The 22,877-nt window shown below is 40.6% G+C and overlaps 3 protein-coding genes and 1 non-coding gene across 4 annotated transcripts; 2 read left to right on the top strand and 2 right to left on the bottom strand.

The window, feature by feature from the left end:
- Positions 1 to 2,736: 2,736 nt before the first annotated feature.
- On the bottom strand, positions 2,737 to 2,843 carry LOC113733521 (small nucleolar RNA R71). The gene has a single exon (XR_003459033.2). It is a non-coding gene; the product is annotated as a small nucleolar RNA R71 (small nucleolar RNA).
- A 130-nt stretch (positions 2,844 to 2,973) lies between these two features.
- On the top strand, positions 2,974 to 4,524 carry LOC113728594 (uncharacterized). The gene has a single exon (XM_027252983.2). It carries the CDS (start codon positions 2,974 to 2,976, stop codon positions 4,522 to 4,524), a length of 1,551 nt encoding a protein of 516 aa, XP_027108784.2.
- Positions 4,525 to 7,068: 2,544 nt separating this feature from the next.
- LOC113728593 (uncharacterized) lies at positions 7,069 to 7,551 on the top strand. The gene is made up of 2 exons (XM_027252982.2): positions 7,069 to 7,354; positions 7,418 to 7,551. The coding sequence occupies exons 1-2, from the start codon at positions 7,069 to 7,071 to the stop codon at positions 7,549 to 7,551; spliced, it is 420 nt and encodes a 139-aa protein (XP_027108783.2).
- Positions 7,552 to 20,545: 12,994 nt separating this feature from the next.
- Positions 20,546 to 22,471, bottom strand: LOC113728592 (GDSL esterase/lipase At5g03980-like). The gene is made up of 5 exons (XM_072077391.1): positions 22,186 to 22,471; positions 21,535 to 21,741; positions 21,249 to 21,409; positions 20,863 to 21,147; positions 20,546 to 20,746 (listed from the first exon to the last, which is right to left on the bottom strand). Exons 1-5 carry the CDS (start codon positions 22,469 to 22,471, stop codon positions 20,546 to 20,548), a joined length of 1,140 nt encoding a protein of 379 aa, XP_071933492.1.
- Between the last annotated feature and the right edge of the window lie 406 nt (positions 22,472 to 22,877).

Here is a 22,877-nt window from a genome sequence, read left to right as displayed (position 1 = left end):
CTCCTTCCCCCAAAACATCCCTCCCCCTCCTCAATCGAATACCTCAATATTGCTTTTTCTTTTATATCATTTAGTTTGTTTATTTAACCATGTAAAAGTTTTACACTCCTCTCTATATATCTTTACATATTGCGAGATAATTTTTTCTAACTAAATAAAATTTACTAGATACGAAATTCACAAAAGACTATCTTCATATAAGTAAGTGGATGAATTTTTTTTTTTTTTTTTAGTTCATGCTGACTGTAAGCATCCTTCAAAAGAACTGCAACTAAGTGATGTTAAATAGATAAAATTCTGTTGATCACCAAAATTTAAGTCACAACAAAATTGATAGATTGCAATTTCACTATTTATTTTATTATTAATTTTTCCTATTACCTGACTTGATGTGGATTAATTGCTGGATTCTACTCACTTTTCGTAATTTGCATTTATTTCAGAAAGTAGATCAAAAATACCACAATCACTGCTACTTTGACAGTCATCGGAAAAGAAATAAAATAGAAGGCTTGCAAGGGCACTTTTGGAAAAAGGGACACAAGCCCTTTTCGGTCATTGGACCGACGTCTTGTTTTCCCTGGGAGCCGCCGCACAGTGCAAGGAGGAGACTATCAGATACAAAATGGAAGATTGCAGAGGATGAGAGCTCTCTGATTATTTTTGAGTTTTTCGTCTTTTAGCTTAGGGGTGGGCTTTTCTTTCTTGGCTTGTTCCCACGCATGTCAGGAGATTGGAGGCTAGCTTTTGTTGACTTTTCCATGGAGAGCTTTGGGATATATTGAGCTCACGTATGTCAAGAACAAAAGAAAAGACTTGAATTATGCTCTGTAGTATTTTTTATTTAGCTTTTAGCTTTTCGTCTTGTAGTGGGTTTGCTTCACTCGCATGTCAGGGATGATTAGGAACATTGAATTCTTCTCTGTAGCTTCATTATCCTCCATCGCGCAAACGAATTGCATTTTCCCAATTTCTGTGATAATGGCCGCGACTCTTGCTGCAATTTTCCATGGGTTTTGCTTGTCAAATATGAACTAATTTCTTCACTCTAGTCAAGGAACGAAGGAAGCTTTGGTTCGCCTAAAATTGTGAAATCGATTTAATTTTATCTTTTTGTTTTATTTATTAGTATTTGCATATCCCTTGATTGCAGTATTTATGATTGTTTAATTAATTGATTGTCTTGGATCCGAATGATTAGTTAGTCTGATAATCTATTGTCAATTAGGGCATTAAATCCATAATTGTTTAATTGTTTTGAATTAGTGACAACTGGCATGATTAGATTTGTGTCAGGGGGATACGCGGGCTAATATGAAATAACCCTAGTAGTGCGTTATTTGGTTAGAAAAAGGGCTCCTCTAATACGAAAGGCAATTGAGGAATTAAATCTTACGAGCGTACCTAGGATTGTTCTCCAATTTAAAGCAGTGATTAACGGGCGTACCTTGATCACCGACACAGTAAGGAGGGGTTGACTGCCATCGCTTGGTTGGCAGTTATAACCTATTTATTGATAAATAATTGAAATTGCTTGTGTATCGATGATCAATTAAATGAACTATTGCTGAAGTTATTCCTTGGCTAGATCTTTAATTGCTATTACCTTGATTTTAGTGAATTGCTATTTGACTTTTAGTTGCCTACTTTATTTTATTTTTAATTGTTTTCGTGTTTTAATTAATTTAGGCCTTTAATTATTGTTACTCTGAGTTCAATGAATTGTTGTTTAATTTCTAGTTAGTTATTTATTTTTTTATTTTCTTATTTACATTTATTTGATTGTCGTCGTTCCTACAAAATCACCCCCTGTGTTACTTTGGATTTCTTAAGAGACAAATATACCCAATCCCTGAGAATACGACCCTACTTGCCATGTTTACAAATTCATAGTTATTTGTGAAAAAAAATCATCCCATTCGCGTATATCGGATCAAACAAACTCTTCGGGAACAGAGTGAATCAAGTAACCCATTGCATACCTAGAGTCCCTGCTCCAGTACTTGGAATTGGGTTTTGGTCATTTTAACTGGCAATTAGGTTTGATTTTATTATTGTACAGGCTTCGACAACCTGTCAATTTTTGGCGCCGTTGCCGGGGACTGGTGTCAGTTATTTGTTTCTTTTTAAATTCATTTTTGTTCTAATTTTCTGGTGCTTTTCGAGTGTATGCCTCGTTCTTCTCGTACAGGTGAATTAATTTTTGACCCCGAGGTAAAGAAGACTGCGCGTAGAACAAGAAAAAAGACCAGACAACTCAGAGAAGAGCACTCAAGTGCTACATCTCAGAGACCTGAGCCAGAAGTTGAACCAGCAGATTCGTTTGGTGACACTTCGAGTGACTCGGAGCAAGAAGAAGTCCCTATGGCTAATACACGAATATTAAGGGAGTTGACTACTCATGATTTAACTCAGCAGCCTTTATGCATTACTGTCCCGAGTTTGAGTGATAACACTTCATTTGAATTGAAATCGGGTCTAATTCATTTTTTACCTTCTTTTCATAGTTTAGCAGGTGAGGAGCCGTATAAGCATCTGCAGGAGTTTGATGTCGTGTGCAATAGTATGAAACCCCCGGGAATCACAGAAGAGCAGATAAAAATGAGGGCATTCCCCTTCTCCCTGAAGGATTCAGCAAAAGACTGGTTGTACTACCTACCACCAGGTAGTATCACCACGTGGGATCAATTAAAGAAAAAAATTTTAGATAAATATTTTCCTGCGTCCAGGGCTGCAAGTCTAAGGAAAGAAATTTGCGGGATCAAGCAGCACCCAGGGGAGTCACTCTATGAGTATTGGGAGCGGTTCAAGAAGTTGTGCATCAAGTGCCCCCAGCACCAAATAAGTGAGCAATTGCTCATACAATATTTTTATGAGGGGCTTCTTTTCAGGGACAGGAGCATAATTGATGCTGTAAGTGGAGGGGCATTGGTAAACAAAACCCCTCGAAAAGCATGAGAGTTAATTGAGGGAATGACAGAGAATTCACAGCAATTCAGTACGAGGGAGGATGTCCCAATACGCAAGGTGAATGAGGTAGAGACATCCTCTATCCAGCAGCAGCTAACTGAGTCGACTTCTTTTGTTAGGCAATTGGCTGTAGGAAATGCATCACAGGCCAAGGTGTATGGGATTTACACTGGTATGGGTCACTCTATAGACATGTGTCCAATGATGCAAGAGGAGGGTGCAGAGCAAGTGAACATGGCAGGTCACGCGCCCGCGCCAAGACGGTCCTATGACCCCTATTCAAGTACCTACAACCCTGGTTGGAGGGACCACCCTAACCTCAGCTATGGAGGGAACAGGCAGAATAATTTCGTGCCAAATAAGCAACCAGGGTACCAGCAGCAACACCAATCCCGACCACCTCCGCCCCCGAGCTCTGGTCCATCTTTGGAGGAGATGATGAAGCAACTACTTGCTAATCAACAAAAGACGGACTCCGAGAGGCAGAACATAAGAAATCAGATGAATCAAATGGCCAAAACAATCAACCGCTTGGAGTCCCAAGTGCAAGGTAAATTGCCGTCTCAGCCTGAATTGAACCCAAAAAATGTAAGCGCGATGACCCTAAGGAGCGGGAAGGAAATTCTGGGACCTGAGCCTGTGATCCCTAAGGACAAAGATGAGAAAAAGATCGAAAATGAGATTGAGAGGGAGAACAGCAATGGTGCAGATCAAAAGGTACTTCCAGACCCAATAATTACAGTTAAAACTAACCCGCCCCCTTTCCCTAGCAGGCTGGAAAAATCGAAGAAGCGGGATAAGGAGAAGGAGATCCTGGAGGTGTTTCGCAAGGTAGAGATTAATATCCCCCTCTTAGACGCAATCAAACAAGTACCGAAATATGCCAAATTCGTAAGGGACTTGTGTGTCAACCGAAGGCGGTTGTGGGGAGATGAAAGGGTCATTGTTGGGAAAAATGTGTCAGCAGTCCTGCAGAGAAAGTTTCCACCAAAGTGCGGGGATCCAGGTATGTTTACTATTCCCTGTAGGATAGGCAACACTGTGATTAGAAGGGCCATGTTGGATTTGGGAGTATCAATTAATATCATGCCTAAATCTATCTATGCTCCTCTAAAACTAGGTCCATTAAAAGAAACTGAGATAATCATTCAATTAGTTGACCGAACTAATACATATCCTGATGGGTTGGTTGAAGATGTGTTGGTAAAAGTTAATGATTTGGTGTTTCCAGCTGATTTTTATGTACTTGATATGGATGATGATCACTCACCCGATCCCTCACATTTGTTATTAGGTAGACCCTTTATGAGCACAGCACAAACGAAAATTGATGTTAATAAGGGTACCTTGTCCATGGAGTTTGATGGAAAAATTGTGCATTTTAATATTTTTGATACTATGAAATACCCCTCAAACTCCAACTTTAGCTCCGTTTTCTCTGTGAGTGCTATTGACCTTGCGGTGCAGGAAGTGTTTGAAACCGTTGGCAAGGATGAGTTAGAAGTTGCTTTAACCAAGCACCTCGAGTTGGAGACAACTCCTGAGGTGGAGTAGAGTGAAGATCTGAAATGCACAATAGGGGCATTGCACTCATTGCCAACCATAACAAAAGGTATGAAGTCTCTCCAATTTTCATTCCCGAACCTCACCGAAGGGTACTACCATCTGTGGTGCAGGCACCTGAATTGGAGTTGAAATCCTTACCAGAGCACTTGAAGTATGCGTATCTGGGTGACAACGAAACACTCCCGGTGATTATCTCATCAGTACTGTCAAAAACCCAGGAGGAGAAACTGATCCGAGTTCTTAGAGAGTATAAAGAGGCGATAGGTTGGACCATCGCAGACATCAAGGGGATCAGCCCCTCCATCTGTATGCACCGGATTAGACTTGAAGATGATACTAAACCTGTACGGCAGGCTCAAAGGAGGCTCAATCCCCTCATGATGGAAGTGATGAAGAAAGAAATTTTGAAACTGTTAGATGTGGGAATCATCTTTCCGATATCAGAAAGCCCTTGGATAAGCCCGGTCCAGGTAGTCCCAAAGAAGGCAGGAGTGACGGTAGAGGCTAACTAAACGGGTGAGCTCGTGCCAGTGCGCAAACCCACTGGATGGAGGCAGTGTATTGACTACCACAGGCTAAATGTCGTCACCAAAAAGGATCATTTCCCTCTTCCTTTCATTGACCAAATGGTTGAACGCTTAGCTTGTGGAGCTTACTATTGCTTTTTGGATGGATTTTCAGGATATTTTCAGATAGCAATTACACCGGAGGATCAAGAGAAGACGACCTTCACGTGCCCATTCGGGACCTTTGCGTATAGACGGATGCCATTCGGGTTGTGCAATGCACCTGCAACTTTCCAAAGATGTATGGTAAGCATCTTTTCTGAGTATGTTGAGAAAATAATTGAGGTTTTCATGGACGATTTCAGTGTGTATGGTGATAGTTTTAATACATGTCTAGATAACCTGAGGTTGATCTTATTGAGGTGTATAGAGACTAATCTTGTGCTTAATTGAAAAAAATATCATTTTACGGTTGAGTACGGGATAGTTTTAGGGCATATTGTATCCTCTAAAGGTATTGAAGTTGATAAAGCTAAAATAGACATTATATCTGCTTTACCTTACCCCGCGAGTGTGCGGGAAGTGCGCTCTTTTCTTGGCCACGCAGGTTTCTTTCGAAGGTTCATCAAGGACTTCTCAAAGATTGGAGCCCCGTTGTTCCAACTTTTACAAAAAGATGTGACCTTCGAGTTCGATAACCAGTGTGAGATAGCTTTCGACACTTTGAAGAAGCTGTTGACTTCACCCCCGATCATCCAGCCTCCTGACTGGAATTTGCTATTCGAGATTATGTGCGACGCCAGTGACCATGCTGTAGGGGCTGTGTTGGGCCAAAGAGTGGGAAAGGCGGCTCACGTCATTTACTATGCATCCCGCGCTTTGAATGGGGCCCAGTTGAATTACTCCACTACTGAGAAGGAGCTTCTTGTGGTTATTTTTACTTTAGAAAAATTCAGGTCATATTTGTTAGGTGCTAAAGTAATTGTATTTTCTGATCATGCAGCATTAAGGTACCTAATGACCAAGAGAGATGCAAAATCGAGGCTCATCAGGTAGATATTGCTACTACAGGAATTTGACCTGGAGATAAGGGATAAAAAAGGCTCAGAGAACCTAGTAGCCAACCATCTGAGTCGCATACCAGTTGGGGAGAAGAACGAACCATTGAAGGATGCATTCCTTGAAGAGCATCTATTTTCTTTAAAGTCTCAATTGCCTTGGTATGCCGATTTAGTCAATTATTTAGTAACGGGTAATTTTCCTGCAGGTTGGCCGAAATCGAAGGGGGATAAATTGAAGAGCGACGCCAAATATTTTATCTGGGATGACCCGTACTTATGGAAGAGATGTGCAGATCAAGTGATGAGGAGGTGTGTAAGTAAAGCGGAATTTCAATCGATTTTAACTTTTTGTCATATTTTTGCCTGTGGATGTCATTTTGGACCTAAGAGAACTGCTCATAAGGTATTGGAAAGTGGATTTTATTGGCCTTCATTGTTTAAGGATGCTTAAGTGTTTTGTAAGTCGTGTGACCGTTGTCAAAGGGTAGGTAATATAGCCCGTAGAGATCAGATGCCCCAAGTCCCGTTAATTTTTGTTGAAATTTTTGATGTATGGGGTATCGATTTCATGGGACCTTTTCCTACCTCTTTTGATTTTGTGTATATTTTGTTGGCAGTCGATTACGTGTCTAAATGGGTGGAGGCCAAGGCCACCCGGACTAATGATTCGAAAGTAGTTACAGATTTTATTAGGTCTAATATTTTTGTGCGATTTGGAATGCCAAGAGCTATTGTCAGTGATAAGGGAACACACTTCTGCAACAAAACCATAGCTTTGCAAGTATGGTGTACTCCAAAGGGTCTCAACGTCGTACCACTCTCAGACCAATGGTCAAGCGGAGGTATCGAATCGGGAGATTAAGTCCATTTTGGAGAAAATGGTGTGACCGGATAGAAAGGACTGGAGTCAAAGGTTGGAAGATGCACTCTGGACTTATCGGACGGCTTACAAGACCCCTATAGGGATGTCACCGTACACACTGGTATTTGGGAAATCGTGTCACCTGCCAGTGGAGTTCGAGCACAAGGCTTTTTGGGTGATAAAGCAATGCAACATGAACTTAGAAGAGGCCGGTGCCCAACGAAAGTTGAATTTACAAGAATTGGAGGAGATCCGGAACGAAACCTATGAAAATGCACTAATTTACAAGGAGAGGAGTCGGGTATTTCATGACCAACAAATCTCTAGAAAAACCTTTGAAGTTGGTCAGAAGGTCCTCCTGTACCAATCCAGGCTTAAGCTCTTCCCAGGTAAGCTACGTTCCCGTTGGATTGGACCTTTTATTGTTACTCACGTGTTTTCATATGGTGCAGTTGAAATCCAGAGTGTTAAGACAGACAACAAGTTTGTGGTGAATGGACACCGTCTCAAACATTATTATGAAAGTTTTTCAAGTGGAGAAGTGGAGACAATAAGTCTAGACGCACCACCGTGTCCTAATCAGTGACACTTTACCATGTCTAGCCAAAGACATTAAAGAAAGGCGCTTATTGGGAGGCAACCCAATTGTTGCTTTTAATTGTTTGTTTGATTTCGTGTGATAGTTTAAATATGTTTTCCTTGAATTTGAATGATTTCGGATTTCAATTTTCGTTTTGATGATTTGTAGGTGTCCTTCCGTCATGACGTATAGAGAGCTCATGATCAGAATCGTCAAAAGGGGTTCCTGCCCTCATGACGCGCCCGTAGAGAGCTCATGATCAGAAGCGTCAGAAGGGGTTCCTGCCCTTTTGAAGCGCAAGCGTCATAACGTATAGGAAACTCCAGATCAGAATCATCAGAAGGGGTTTCGATCCTCATGACGTGCCTGCGTCAAGTCCCATGAAGAGCTCATGGTCAGAGAGCTCTCTTGCTCTCATGACGTGCCCACGTCAAGCGACCTGAAGAGCTCCTTATCCCGTGCCTTCTTGACGTGCCGCGCCACGTTCGCGAGAAAGGTAAGGATTCAAAAAAAAAAGACATAAATTATGTATTCATTTTCTATTATTTTCTAATTTTTAATTTCGAAAATAAGTTATGTAATAATAAGGTCTTGCAAATAAAAAAATAAAACAAAATTTTATTTTCACCGTAGCTTAAATTTCCAAAAAGAAAAAAAAATTTCTTTTTTTTTCATTCTTTCTTTTTTCATTCTTTTTCATTCTTTCTTCTTCTGCTTTCTTTCTCTTTTCTTTCTTTCTTCTACTCTGTTCTCCTGCTGGTCCGCCGCTTCCTGCTAAACGCGCGCCTCCAGCTTGGTGACCACCGCCCTTGCTGCCACCCGATCTCCTCCAAAGTCGCGGCCTCCTGCCCACGGCTACGTGCCACCAGCTCGCGCGCAACCCAGCTTCTCAGCCGCACGCGATAGCCAGCCACCCGTGCCGCCGCGGCTCTGCGCATCTCCCTAGCAACCCTGGTCTAGTCCGCCGTCCCCGTGCGCGCCTCGCTTCACCCCACCACCGCAGACCCTTCTTGCGTTTCTCTCTCTCTCTCGGTCACTCGCGCGACCGCGACTGACTGCGCACGCGTCGCACGCAGCAAGGCGACCGCCGCCGCGACTCTCCACCTGTGTGTCGCGAGCTGCTGTCCACCGTCTCTCTCTCTCCTTGCACCCCTACCGAGACGACCAGTTCTGCGCTGTCGTTCCCCCTTGGCCGAGACCCAGAGGCCCTCGCGCGAGACAGCCGCCGCCCACCGCTCGACGCCTCTGCCGCACGCCGCCTCTGTCTCTTCCTCCGAATCTCTCTCTCTCTCTCCGCGCGGATAGCTCACCTCCACCCCAGCTCTACTTCACCGCCGCCTAACCCAGCGTCAACTGCACGCAGCTGCCCCTTTGTTAGCCGCCACCAGTTCCACCTTCTTCACCTATCGGTCAGTGGAGGTATTTGAAACTCATTTCCCAATTCCGCGTTCGTACTTGGTATAGTTGGGGTTTTCATTATTGTGGGTCAGCTGTTGCAATTGTTTCCTCGACTCTGTGGGTATTTTGACTTCACTGGGTTTAATCTACTCTATGGGCTAACTGATTGGAAGCTGAAAGCTTGGGATTAAGTTGTTATTGTTGGCTTCTGCACTATTCTTGCTTAGATTGTTGACTCCTTGGGGCTCTTGCTACGGGTGCACTGCTGGGGACATTTGTTCAATTTTTGAGGTGGAATTGTTTAGTTTTTGGGTGGGGTGGATTTTTCAATTGTCTGTGATAATTGGAAGGCAACTCGGCCAGGGTAGTGATTGTTGAAATTCTGGTTGAGTTAATTCAGCAATTGACTTCCTTGTTGGCATTAGTAGTGTTTTATCGACCTCTTGATAACATCCTGGTTGCTGTGTTCAATTTCTGAATTGGAGGGGCTCTATCTGTGTTTTTGCTCTATTCAATTGTGCCAGTTGCTGCCCCAATTGACTCACTGTTGGGCACTGGGTATTCATATTTGTTGGTGGTTGAGTGCATATTCAGGGACTACTGCTTTGCTATTGCCCTGCTCGTGCTACTTGCTTTGTGTGCTAGCAACTCTATATTTGGGTTCTTGTTGGTTTGCGTTTATTGTTAGACGAAATGGTGAGACCAACATCATCCTCTAGGTCTAGGGCCTCTCAGTCTCAACCCCCTCCACAGGCCTCTATTCCTGTGAATACACCTACCAACCTACCCTCCTCTTTTAGTGTTCGAACCCACTTGGGTAGGGGTAGGGGTGCTCAGGTAGATACCCCAGCTCACTTTGGGGGGCACTTGACCTTCACCAGACCCGCCGATCAGCAGAGATACGTTAAGGTCTGTGAGAGGCGTATCATATCCTGTAAATCTTGTGATAAACTCTCTCTGACTGCCCTCGGTATACGGGAGGAGGTTGATCAGATGTTCACCGCCATTGGGTGGCGCCCGTATTTTGATATTTCTTGCCCTGCTTTTGTTGAGCTGATTCGGGAGTTTTACTCCACCTTTGAGTTCGAGTTGCCTACGAGGTACACCGTTGAAATACCGAATGTCATTCATTTCCGTCTAATGGGTCGGGAGTTCAACTTCTCCATTACCCAGTTCAATCTGGCATTTGGATTTATTACTAGAGAGTATGCTGAGACTAGGGAGTATGCGGAGAGTGCCTGTGATTACATAGAGCCATTTCTCTCCCGCTACCATGATGTGTGGGAGGACATGTCCGTCAATCGGCACCGCTACGACCCTTCTAGGTCTAGGAGCTCCTTTCTTAAGGATCCTAGTGCCCGATATGTTCAGCGATTCTTAGCCTACAGCTACTCGGGGCGCAAGGACAGCTCCGGTATACTCTCTCGACCTGAGTTTTTCTTCATCTGGAGTATGAAGAACAATATCAAGGTTAACTTGGGGTATTGATTGGCGGCATAGTTCAAGACTGTTTTGACCAAAAAGAACAAACCTCTGATCCTTGGGTCCTACATCACCCACTTGGCGACCCAATTGGGAGTTCTTAATCTGGATGACCACGACCTACATTTGGCATTCGAGATGGAGCGCCTAGACGTGGACTACTTAGAGAAAAGGGAGTCGTCGAGCGCCTGCCCAAAATATTCCACCAGTTTACCCCTCCGGGACCAGTTCGAGCATCGGGTATGCAGCCTTCGACACAGGCGGGACCCTCTTCATTCCCTGGGTCGGGCGAGGACACTGCTAGACCGTCTACCTCCGCCCCACCACCTCCACCACCTAGGGCTCCTGAATGGTAACAACTCCGGGAGCAGGTTCAGAGTTTGAAGGCTCGGATGCTCAACATCGACCTCAATGTAGCCGGCATAGCGCAGAATTTGGCGCAATTTTTGCATCATGCGGGTTTTCCTCCTCCATTTCGGCCTCGCCCACCACTTTGACCCGACTTCAGGGAAGTTTGCTGCTCTTTCTCCCACTTTTGATGTTTATTTGTCACAATGAGGACAATGTGTCCTATAGGTGCGGGGGGGTCTAATGGGGTGCTAGTGTTTTTAGTTTTAGTAGTTTTTAGTTTTTAGTTTTATTTCTAGTTCATCATTTGTCTATCTGTCGCTCATTTTCCTTCTTTCTTTTTGGTGCTTATCTCTCATGTGAACACCTGGACTTGATGTTGGGATGTTGATTCTAACTCTACTTTTGCCAAGTTTTTAAAATAAAAGTGTATCGAGTTAATGTGGTTGAGTCCAAAACATCTCCTTGGTGAATATCGGACTGCTTGACTCTTTTGATCTCTTTGTTAACTTTTCTAGGCATAGGGAATGACTGTTGGCGTTTTAATGTGAATTGGTCCAATATTGACTCTAGCTCTCCATGTTTGGCAATAATGAGACGAGCTGCTCCTATTTTTTTGTTTTTAGTGTTGTTTTGCGTTTTTGCGTTGTTTGGCTGTGAATAAGTTTGATTGTACTCCACTATTAGTTACTACTGAGTAATCGGGGATCTGCACCTAAAAGTGTCGATTCTCGCATCAAAAGGTAGTACTTTCTATGAGTACGTGGTCGGATAGCAATAGGAGCTGAGTAACCGGGCTCCTTCATTTAAAAATATTGGAGTTCGCGTCAAAAGGCTCTAATGACTAGAGACTAAGTCTTTTTGTGTTGTTATTTTTATAAAAGGAAAAAAGGGGGAAAAAGAATGGAAAAAAAAAGGAAAAAAAAAGGAAAAAAAGAGAAAAAGAATAAATAATAGAAATGTGATAAAAAAAAGAAGAAAAATAGTGCAGGTTGTGTTAGTGTGTTAGAGGTCAGCTTGCCGATTTATGGACCTAATATGGAGACTTTGGTTAATATTTGGATTGTTTGCTGATAAATGTTATGCGCCATTCCTTTTTCTTAGATTAGCTAATTTGGAAATTGAAGGAATTTGTGGTTTAGAGGCTAACTGGGGGGATGCTTCTCGGATTTTAATCACTAGTGCTCGATATATGGTTTTTCTTGATATCTTGGCAGTTTGGTAGATAGAGCAATGACCATTATCAAATTTTGGTGTCTGTGTGCTTTTCTTATGCTTGAGGGCAAGCATGGTTTAGGTGTGGGGGGAATTGATAGGTTGCAATTTTACTATTTATTTTATTATTAATTTCTCCTATTACCTGACTTGATGTGAATTAATTGCTGGATTCTACTCACTTTTCGTAATTTACATTTATTTCAGGGAGTAGATAAAAAATACCACAATCACTGCTACTTTGACAGTCATCGGGAAAGAAATAAATTAGAAGGCTTGCAAGGGCACTTTTGGAAAAAGGGACACAAGCCCTTTTCGGTCATTGGACCGACGTCTTGTTTTCCCTAGGAGCCGCCGCACAGTGCAAGGAGGAGACTATCAGATACAAAATGGAAGATTGCAGATGATGAGAGCTCTCTGATTATTTTTGAGTTTTTCGTCTTTTAGCTTAGGGGTGGACTTTTCTTTCTTGGCTTGTTCCCACGCATGTCAGGAGATTGGAGGCTAGCTTTTGTTGACTTTTCCATGGAGAGCTTTGGGATATATTGAGCTCACGTATGTCATGAACAAAAGAAAAGACTTGAATTATGCTCTGTAGTATTTTTTATTTAGCTTTTAGCTTTTCGTCTTGTAGTGGGTTTGCTTCCCTCGCATGTCAGGGAAGATTTGGAACATTGAATTCTTCTCTGTAGCTTCATTATCCTCCATCGCGCAAACGAATTGCATTTTCCCAATTTCTGTGATAATGGCCGCGACTCTTGCTGCAATCTTCCATGGGTTTTGCTCGTTAAATATGAACTAATTTCTTCACTCTAGTCAAGGAACGACGGAGGCTTTGGTTCACCTAAAAATGTGAGATCGATTTAATTTTATCTTTTTCTTTTATTTATTAGTATTTGCATATCCCTTGATTGCAGTATTTATGATTGTTTAATTAATTGATTGTCTTGGATCCGGATGATTAGTTAGTCTGATAATCTATTGTCAATTAGGGCATTAAATCCGTAATTATTTAATTGCTTTGAATTAGTGACAACTGGCATGATTAGATTTGTGTCAGGGGGATACGCGGGCTAATCTGAAATAACCGTGGTAGTGTGTTATTTGGTTAGAAGAGGGCTCCTCTAATACGAAAGGCAATTGGGGAATTAAATCTTACGGGCGTACCTAGGATTGTTCTCCAATTAGAGCAGTGATTAACGGGCGTACCTTGATCACCGACACAGTAAGGAGGGGTTGACTGCCATCGCTTGGTTGGCAGTTATAACCTATTTATTGATAAATAATTGAAATTGCTTGTGTATCGATGATCAATTAGGTGAACCATTGCTGCAATTATTCCTTGCCTAGATCTTTAATTGCTATTATCTTGATTTTAGTGAATTGCTATTTGACTTTTAGTTGCCTACTTTATTTTATTTTTAATTGTTTTCGTGTTTTAATTGATTTAGGCCTTTAATTATTGTTACTCTGAGTTCAGTGAATTGTTGTTTAATTTCTAGTTAGTTATTTATTTTTTTATTTTCTTATTTACATTTATTTGATTGTCGTCGTTCCTACAAAATCACCCCTTGTGTTACTTTGGATTTCTTAAGAGACAAATATACCCAATCCCTGAGGATACGACCCTACTTGCCCTGTTTACAAATTTATAGTTATTTGTGAAAAAAAACCATCCCATTCGGGTATATCGGATCAAGCAAACTCTTCGGGAACATGGTGAATCAAGTAACTCATTGCACACCTAGAGTCCCTACTCCAGTACTTGGAATTGGGTTTTGGTCATTTTAACTGGCAATTAGATTTGATTTTATTATTGTACAGGCTTCGACAACCTGCCAATCCATCTACTCATGTATGTTATTTTAGTCCTCAACCTTCCAGACCCAAGCTAATAATTTTTCCAATTCTAAGGTCATTCTATCTTGGGGTGGCAATTTCCGACACGACCCGAAAACACGACACGAACTTAACACGAAATTAATGGGTTTGGGTTGAGGTTTCGAGAGTTCGGGTCAGAATCGGGTCGAACCCGATGAACCCGAAAAGAAAACAGGTCTATTTCGGTTCAACTTGTGGGTAACCTGATATGACCCGATAAGACCTGTTTACAAATTAAAAATAATTTAATAAACGTAAAAATAATTTATCTAACTAAACTAAGTTATTCTTTTTTTTAAAGGCATTAATTACTTAATCCTAAATGAATTTATTTAACTTGTGTGAAGTTGAAATTATTATATTTGGACAAATAATATATTATATTATTTTTTACTTATATACTGTTTTAATTTATTTTATATTTGGTTTGGGATAAAACACTTTTATGGTGTTTAATTTATTTTAGATTTGGTTTGGAATTATTTATTTAAATTTTTATTACTTGATTATGTAATTAATTTTGTGAGAAATTGATTTTATTAGAAATTACAGTGATAAATTAATAAATTAAAATTAAGTTTCGGGTCATTTCAGGTCGACCCGCCAACCCGAAATTTTCGGGTTCGTGTCAGGTATCCTGACCCTTTTCGGATTGGCGGGTCAGGTTCGAGTCAGCGGGTTTTCTGTTATACCCGGGTCTCAACCCGACCCGCCAACCCGAACTCGACCCGATTGCCACCCCTAATTCCATCGTGTCTGCTGACTTTTTGTGGAAGCGTGATGGGCTTTCTTCAGATGTGGGTACTGAACTTTGGAGAATTTGGCTGGTTGAGGTTTGAAGAAAATGGGAAAGAAAGACTGTTTGTTATTTTGATAGATACTCGTGGGAGTCTGAAGAGAGTCCCAAGTAGATATATATTTTAAATGGATATTATTGGGTATATTTTCAATAATGTTCAATCGCATATTTTTATAGCCATCCCGCCCGAATTAAATATGGGTATGGGAACCCATTCGATCTTGGGTATTTTTGCCTCCTCTACCTCAAGTGTTGTCTTCAATTTTAATAATTTTTTCCGTTGGTGCCATAGGATAACAATTTTTTCTGCATGAAAGACTATCAATTTTGGAAGAACAAGCCAAAGCTTATTTAAAATTTAAAATTGGCTTCAATTTTCTTCAAACCAGGGACAGTAATTAGGAAAAATTAGGGCACCATTTGACGGGGAAAACTACCCAAATCTCATTGGAGAAAAAAGGATTTGGAGGACTTAGGTTCTGCAGTGAGTTGAATAAGTGCGTATTGAAATTCATCCATCAATTTAACTTTTGGAATTATATCATCATGGAATCACTAACTTCTTAACTATTGAATTCCAAATTATTTGCTCAAAAATCAAAATCAAAATAGCAAAAAAGAAATTCAAATTTCTTAATTCAATTTAAGAGCCAAATTTATCGTTTAAGCATAGTGCAGAAATATTTCCTATGAGTGCAATTCAAAAAAACATGAAGAACGGCTATTCAGACACCTTATGTGAGAACCCGTATTGCCCTAAGAATTTTCCTAGGGTTTTTCCCCTTTAATTGCTTGTTTTCTGCATTTTCTGGCTTAGAAAATTTTCTTGGTGGATTTTATGGGTAATTATAGTTTTTAGATAATTTTTCTAGTATTGGAGAGTTTTTAGAAAATTAAGAATATATATTGGACGTGGGACCCACTAGTGCGAAAAGTTCGGAAAAATTCGGCCAATAAGGTTAAGTTTCGGATACTGTGTAAAATTTATCGGGTGTTAAGAGATAAGTAGAGTGTGTGAAATGATTGATGTGAGAGAGAAAAAGAAGTGATAAGATTGCATTAATGGAGTGACAAGTGTCACACAACCATTGGTTGGACTTTGTTGGCAACTATTCACACTTTTGACTTTTGATCAAATTGAGTAAATATCTTGAAAAAATTGCTCAAAAATCACCATTTCTTCTCCTCATATGGCCGACCCTCTCTCTCCAAAAGGAAGCAAGAAACTCTTCAAGTTTTAGCTCCAATCTTGCTCAAGGTGAACCATCCAACCATTTGATCTTGCAATTACTCCATAAAATCCCTTTAGTTAGTGATAGTGAGTGATTTGGTGAAGCTTTCTTGGAGAGCTAAGGTGTCCTACTACTTCCTCTCTCTTGTTTTCTTGGTAAGTGATGCTCAAACTTCCTACTACACCTAATGATGCTTAAGTGATGCTTAGTAGTAGCTAAAGTGATGGATTATGTGAATTATTTCTTGATTTGAAGTGATTTGGTGAAGTTTTATATTTATGAGGAATTTTCTGGTTTCATATGATCTTGATGGTGTGGTTATTTTTGATGGTTGGTAATAAGGGGCTTTGACTCTAGTAGGTGTGAATTGATGATAAATGCAATCAATTTTGGATTTGGAATGAAATGTGAAAAGTTAGGGTTCATGAACCCCTAATCTGTCCGAAATTTTAGGTCATAGATAGAGGCCGAATTAGACTTTTCTCAAAACATGAAAGTTGTAGGTATTGATGAGTTTGACGTGCCTGCAAAATTTCAGGGCATTTGGAGTAGTGTAGAGTGAGTTATGCAGTTTTTACTGTTGCTGTTTTTGGTGAACAGAATGTGCGAACTGCGATAGTAATTGTCTGTTTTGACTGGAATTGGTTTGGATTTGGTTGTTAGTGTCTTCTAATGAAATGTAGCTTGATGTCTTAGCTTTCATGTGCCTTTGGAATCAATGCATTTGGACTTGTGTAGACTGAAATAGACTAATTACAGTTTTGTGTGATTTGTAAACCTGCAATTACGGTTCAGGTTGTGGTATTCTGCATTTTTGACCTAGTTGTGCTAGGATTTGGATTGAGTGGCCTTCTACATTGTTGTAGCCCTGTCTTTTAGCTTCGAGATGGTGGATCTTACACCCTCATCCGATAAGCGTAGCGCATTTTGTGTCATTACCGCAAAAGTATGACGAAAACTGTTTTTTTGTTAAGGCCTAAGCTAATGCCATTTCTTAATTTCTGGTTGCCTATGATGCTTATTTATGCATATGAAACCCTATTAGGGTTAAGATTGGTATGGCTTTATGACTCGTTATCGAGTCTCCATGTTCTTGTTTGCATGTTTAGGGCTCGCTCTCATTCCGGTCTTTTCCTAGCTAACTTTTGTACTTGTACTACTTTGAGCCTAGTGAGCGGCTTTTGGGAAATGAAATGACTTTTGTGTGACATGTTGGGACTGATTTGAGGAAATAATGAAGCCTTAATGGCTGGAAAAGTAAGAATTTTAGGGACGGTGCTGCCCGATTTTCTAGGCCGTTTGGTTCTTTAAGTTGGATTTGCCTTTTGATGGAAATGAAGGGCTTTTGGGTTGTTGACCCTAGGTCTTCATGTTCTCTTTTTGTTTCCAAGAAAATCATGTTTTTGCACCCTTGCATTAGTATGTTTTTTGGGCAAGGCGTACGACGTGTAGTCGAGTCTCACTTGTGCATTCCGTTGACTCGATTTTGGATATGAAACCTTCAATTGGTTTATTTTGATTATTTTAGGATTTCTTGGCGATTAAGGCCAATCTGAAGTGAAACTTTTGAAGTTGAATCGGTGAGTGTACCACTGCCTGCTACCCTTTATGTGAAATATCTGAATATTTGAATACTTGATTTATGACTATTGAAGCCAAGTACTGTTTTGAGCAAATGGAGGCGAGGGTGTACTTTATCACACTCGTTCTCTGGTCTGTTCATATGCCAATTTTGAACGTGTATCTGAATCTGCTATCTGTATCTGTATCTGAATCTGTTATCTGTATCTGGATCTGTATCTGTTCTGACGTCGTTTGGAAGATTGTGTCCAACGACCTTTCTGTGACCTATGAGCTCAATCCTGTGGCTAAGTTATTCGAGTCGGGCCGGCAAGGGTCTGGACGATTAGATAACGAACCACGGTAGTCTGTTCGGGGATTTTGGGTATTGAGACCCTTGATTCTGGGTATACTCGAGTATTACCATTTCTGTTCGGTTACGGTGAGCGGGCCCGGTAAAGGGGTGTTTGGTGGACAGAATTCGGTGTAAAGAGGGGTCTACGGACGCGTTGGTTCTATATACGTTGACGGAGAGTCAACCGGTTTGGATCAAGTACTGCGCTGGAAATTTGGCTCCTGAGAGCCACCTGTATCCTTCTGTTTTGAATCATTGGTTACTTTACTTTACATCTGACATGTGTATCTGATTTGTTAAAGGTGAAATGCCATGATTTTAATACTATCTGTTCGGTACCTCATTGAGCGCAAGCTCACCCCTTTCTGTTCCCTTTTGTTTTCCTTACAGGAAAATAAACACTTTTGGTCTGGATTTGACAAATGGCTGCCAAATTGAGCTAGTTGAACATATCTTTTGTATAGCTCATGTATTAAAACCCTAAGTGGACTTTTGAGGCGTTTTCTCTTTTGATTTGGTAAACCGTGTATATGTATGAACTTTTGAAAACTTATGTATGTCATTGTGGATTGTAATCGCTAAAGTTCAGATGTGAATGTTTGTTGGCTATTTCGGTTGGGTTCTGACGGGTCGGTCACTATTCATGGCCGACTCCGGATTTCATTTTTTACTTTGGATTATTTTACCTTTTAGTAAGTTCCGAAACGCATTAGATAGCTCTATTCTGCATCGTGAGTCCTGGCGAGAGCTGGGCAGGCAGTCCGCTCACCCCTTTGGTTCGCTTTAGGGGAAAGTGGGGCTGTTACACCTTAACCATGTTGAGCCCAATTCAAAAAGTTGAATTCAAACGACAGCCCAATCTCTAGTCTTGCCAATGCTTTTTTTTTTTTTTTTAAACGACAACTATCTAATCTACTCCTATTCTATGGAAGAGAGGGAGCTTAAAGAGACTTGTATAAGAATTGGAGGGTGAATCATCTGACTAGACAAGTGCACTGCTGCACCATCTGAATTTTTTTAAGAACAAAAAACACATATGTTTCATGTGCGATGTGATGTACTAGATCCTGACCTAGTGGACGGGAGAGTTTCAAACTGGCCATTGAACCAAGGTCCAATCGTTTCTGGTCTGACCAATGCAAGCGAAAAAACTCCCGACTCCTGTATCTTGAGCATTTGTTCTCAATTGGTCACCATGTCTAGGAGATGCATGCTGAGCTTGAAATCAGAGCATGTCAAAGTTGCAATCGAGTACTAAGACAGCTACACCTTCGATCTTCCCAAGGCTTTCCAAGTATAAGAGATTGACATGCTGGCATGAAAGAAGACCTGAGTGCCACTGAGCATGTCAACGTTGCATGTGTGTGGTTTTATTACAAGTCATGAACAGGCAATCTCGTACTCCTACTATTCTACTTTAGATCCTCGGCCCCCAATTCAGAGCCTCAGCTCGTCCTCTTGCTGGAAATGTTATCATGCGTATTAGTTGCAGCAAGCAACAAGTCAGGGTGAAATATTTGGTGGAATGTCATAGTTTAATCTTACCCCATCCAAAATATTAAATTATCTTAGCAGAATGCCAATTATATGCCTTATTAAAAATGACAAAAAATATTAAATTATATTATTCAAGCTTTATTTTATTTGATGGATGCTGATTGAGCTCAAACTTGAGAATAAGTTTGGATTCAATCTCATATAAGTAAATGGCATGACAAGCACTTTTTAGCCAAATCAAACTCAAGGTTCAGCTGTTGACAGACAATACAAATCATTCCTCAATATAATTAGTACGGTTTGGTCCTTTTTTCCTAGTTAGTCTTGCTATGATATACCGATTGGACAAATTCAGGAATGGTTGTACTTTTGAGACACAATATTGATCCAATAAGTCAAAACAGAATGCAGGCATTACCTAGTTATCTGGATTGCACTTGCAGGGTACAAAGTATATTTTTGCATTGTATATTCTGCCAAAAACAGATTTGGTTCTGTTGATTCACGTATTTCGGTTTATGGCATGATGACGCTGATGAAACTCTGCAATTTCTTGCGGATATGCCAAAACATACCATAAAACGCGTCTACTCTCTAGACAAGCAAACATAATGAGAGGAGAGACGAAAAAGCCCATTAATGCTCGTTAAGGAACTATACAAAAACTACAACAGCGTAAAATGGAATATCTGCTACTTCTGTTACATGTACACAGAAGATCTGATGCATCGCTTCCTGCTGGACATCACTACTACATTCCCGAGCTTTGTGTTTCATTCAAGAGTTGAGGACACCTGATTGCAGATTGGGTTTTTTGAGTTATTAGTCGGTTATGTGAAAAGTTTGGTTTGTTATTAAATACGCAGTGCTGCCCGGACATTGATAATCAGCTTATTGGCGCGTTTGTTTCAGTATTGACATTTGATACATAAAATTTGTGGGTTTGATTCTTTTGCTCCTTAAGTTAGACGCCTTGATGCTTGGATTGGTAGCAGTTTACAGAGCTTTTCGCCAAGAACTAGATAAAATTATCATAATCTTGAACCCAGTATTATAAAAACTCAAAAAGTTTCATATAAAAGTAAGTGGTCAAACAGTTGGTGACGAAATTAGTCACACAAGAGCTTCCCATTAGCTAAAACTAAACTAAGCTACTGGACTGAAAAAGCAAACTGGGACTCGAGTACTACTACTGTAGGAGCTTGAAGAACATGATAAAGTTGATAGAATTGTTCAATGATGGCAACGCAATTTCCAGAAAAGATCAGCTTGCAACCAATCCACTATCATGCGGTAAGCCTCCTGTGTTAAATGAATTCCATCCCAGCTGACGTATCTATCGGGATCACGGCAAACCTTAACACCTGGAAATCCACACATTCGCGTCTCATTGAAGTTGTACAGCCCTCCAACTCCACAACAAGCTTTTTGTAGCTCAAAACCTAATAAGACAAACAAATTAGATGACCAGATGTGGATGCTTCAGATACCCCTTCCTCCTACTGGAAATAATTGATTTCTTTTAAGAATTCAAACTGGCAAATACTAACTAACATACCTTCAGTTTCACCTAGATTGAGAAGCTGTTCATATGCAGCGTAGTAGTCTCCATAGACGATTGTTACATATGGGTACTTCTCTTGCAGCTCGGCAATCGCCTTCTTCAGGTGATCATTGTGGAAAGTTGCAAAGCTGTTCAATAGCCATATGCAATGATTCTCGTCGAACTCGTCTGCTTCGCTTTCCAGCCCAAACTTTGTAAGATAAATTGGCAGACATCCCATTGGAAAGTTCCCAGGAACCACTATTGTCCTTGCTCCAAAACTAATCACTTTCTGAAATACAGCATTGAAAGAAAAGGACAAGCAATGAGAAGCAAGAGAATTAAAAGCAGCAAGAGTGCTAACAAGAAGAGGAGGGGCCTGCAAAAGCTAACCTCAACAGCATGCTTAATTTTGGCAACAACTAGAGGTACCAACTCTAGAATTCTAAGCGTATCTCTAGCCTCATCCAAGTACTGAAGGAATGCATAATTATAATCGTTGCCTCCGATTTCACCGACCATAAATAGAGCGTTTTGAAGCTTCCTTTCACAATCTGTTAAACAAAAAGAAAAGGGACAAAATTCAGTGTCATGCCAAAAAAAAAAAAATTAATAGAAGTTGAGAAAAGTTGAATGGCTATCACGATTCGAATGCATGACACATAAAATTTGAATCTACCATTGTGGCAAAATTTGTGAAAGTGATCTTTCATCCACTGAAGCTGTACGTCAAGGGAACTGTTGGTCACTGGATTTCTAACATGATGACGAGCGAGAATAGCTGATGATAGTGCTGTAGCACCGGCTACTGCAAAATTTGCTCCATGCTCAAAATTTGCCTTTGTATCCTTGATCGGATTCAGGAGAGGTAGACCCAGCGCCTGGGCTGTGTTAAAACAACGATCCAAATATTCAGTTAGCGGATGTGATTATGATAGCCTACATAAAAAAAAATAACTAAATAAACATGGCATCTACCAGACGGCGATAGTTCGAATTTTTTCCATTATGCATGCAACTCATTGGCATCTACGTCCTCCACGCAAATTATTTATAACAAAAAAAAAGAAGAAGAAAGAAAGAAAGAAATCCTTTGCCAGATTTTGTCGCGGAAAAGACAATCAGATATGGAGTTAGTTGATAAAAAGCAAAGCTCTATATCAAGTGTTCAAAAGAAGAATAAACCATACGAAGAAAAAATTAAAATAGCCTGAATTGTGACACACACACAAATAAAAAAATAGCTATTGCAAGTTGGTTGGCAATACTATGAAGAATTAACAGCGGGAGAGGGAGATCAAAAGAATCTTATATATATATATATATTTACCAAAGTAGTCAATCATGAGAAGTCCATCAGAGCAACGGCCGGTGGCTTCGTGGTGGGAGAAGGTCTGACCGTAGGGGTTTCTGGCGAAAGGTAAAGCGGCTCCAAGTGGAGATTCCCTGATCAAATTCCCAGTGTCTGATATGGAGTCCCCAAGCTGGTACACTTGATCAAAACAGCAGGCACTCAGGAGAGGACTAGCATCAGTGGATGGTGAAAGAGAAAGAAGCAGCAAAGCAGATGCAATAACAAAGAAAACAGCACCAATACTCGTGCCCTTGACACCCATTATTGCTCAGACAACAACCAAAAGTTTAACTATGTAATATTACTGCGTGGTACTATCAAGGTTGCTTGCTATGTGATTATATAGGATTGAGAAAGTGTTATAAACCTGTTGGAACTTGGATCAACAATTCGAATCCTAACTGGATTTGTTCTGCAGATGTCAAGCCAAAACAAAATACAACCAAAGTAGCACTATACAAAAATACAATAAGCAGTTTCCTAGACGGAATTGACTTGTTTTTAGATTAAGGTCTCTGATCCTGCTTTTGTTGATCAACTTACAGATCTAGCACCAATTCTACTAGGATTCAAGTATAAGGTGCAATTCCACTAGGGATTAAAGTGCATAGAAGTTGTAATGAGACAAACACCTTTTCTTTACAAACTACACTACATTTTATTCCAGA

This window comes from Coffea arabica, chromosome 2e (genome assembly GCF_036785885.1).
Source record: "Coffea arabica cultivar ET-39 chromosome 2e, Coffea Arabica ET-39 HiFi, whole genome shotgun sequence".
In the NCBI taxonomy this organism is placed as follows: Eukaryota; Viridiplantae; Streptophyta; class Magnoliopsida; order Gentianales; family Rubiaceae; genus Coffea; species Coffea arabica.
Note: the sequence above shows the minus strand (reverse complement) of the source record. Positions and strands in the feature narration are given on the sequence as shown.

Bases quoted from the DNA above. Each gene is read 5' to 3' on its own strand.
- LOC113728594 (XM_027252983.2), top strand. From the start codon at position 2,974: ATGACAGAGAATTCACAGCAATTCAGTACGAGGGAGGATGTCCCAATA.
- LOC113728592 (XM_072077391.1), bottom strand. From the start codon at position 22,471: ATGGGTGTCAAGGGCACGAGTATTGGTGCTGTTTTCTTTGTTATTGCA. The intron at 21,410-21,534 runs GTAGATTCAAAT...TTTGTTTAACAG, and splicing joins TCACAAATTTTGCCACAATG to ATTGTGAAAGGAAGCTTCAA. The intron at 21,148-21,248 runs GTTAGCTTTTGC...GCTGTATTTCAG, and splicing joins AAATTAAGCATGCTGTTGAG to AAAGTGATTAGTTTTGGAGC.
- LOC113728593 (XM_027252982.2), top strand. From the start codon at position 7,069: ATGTCACCGTACACACTGGTATTTGGGAAATCGTGTCACCTGCCAGTG. The intron at 7,355-7,417 runs GTAAGCTACGTT...CATATGGTGCAG, and splicing joins CAGGCTTAAGCTCTTCCCAG to TTGAAATCCAGAGTGTTAAG.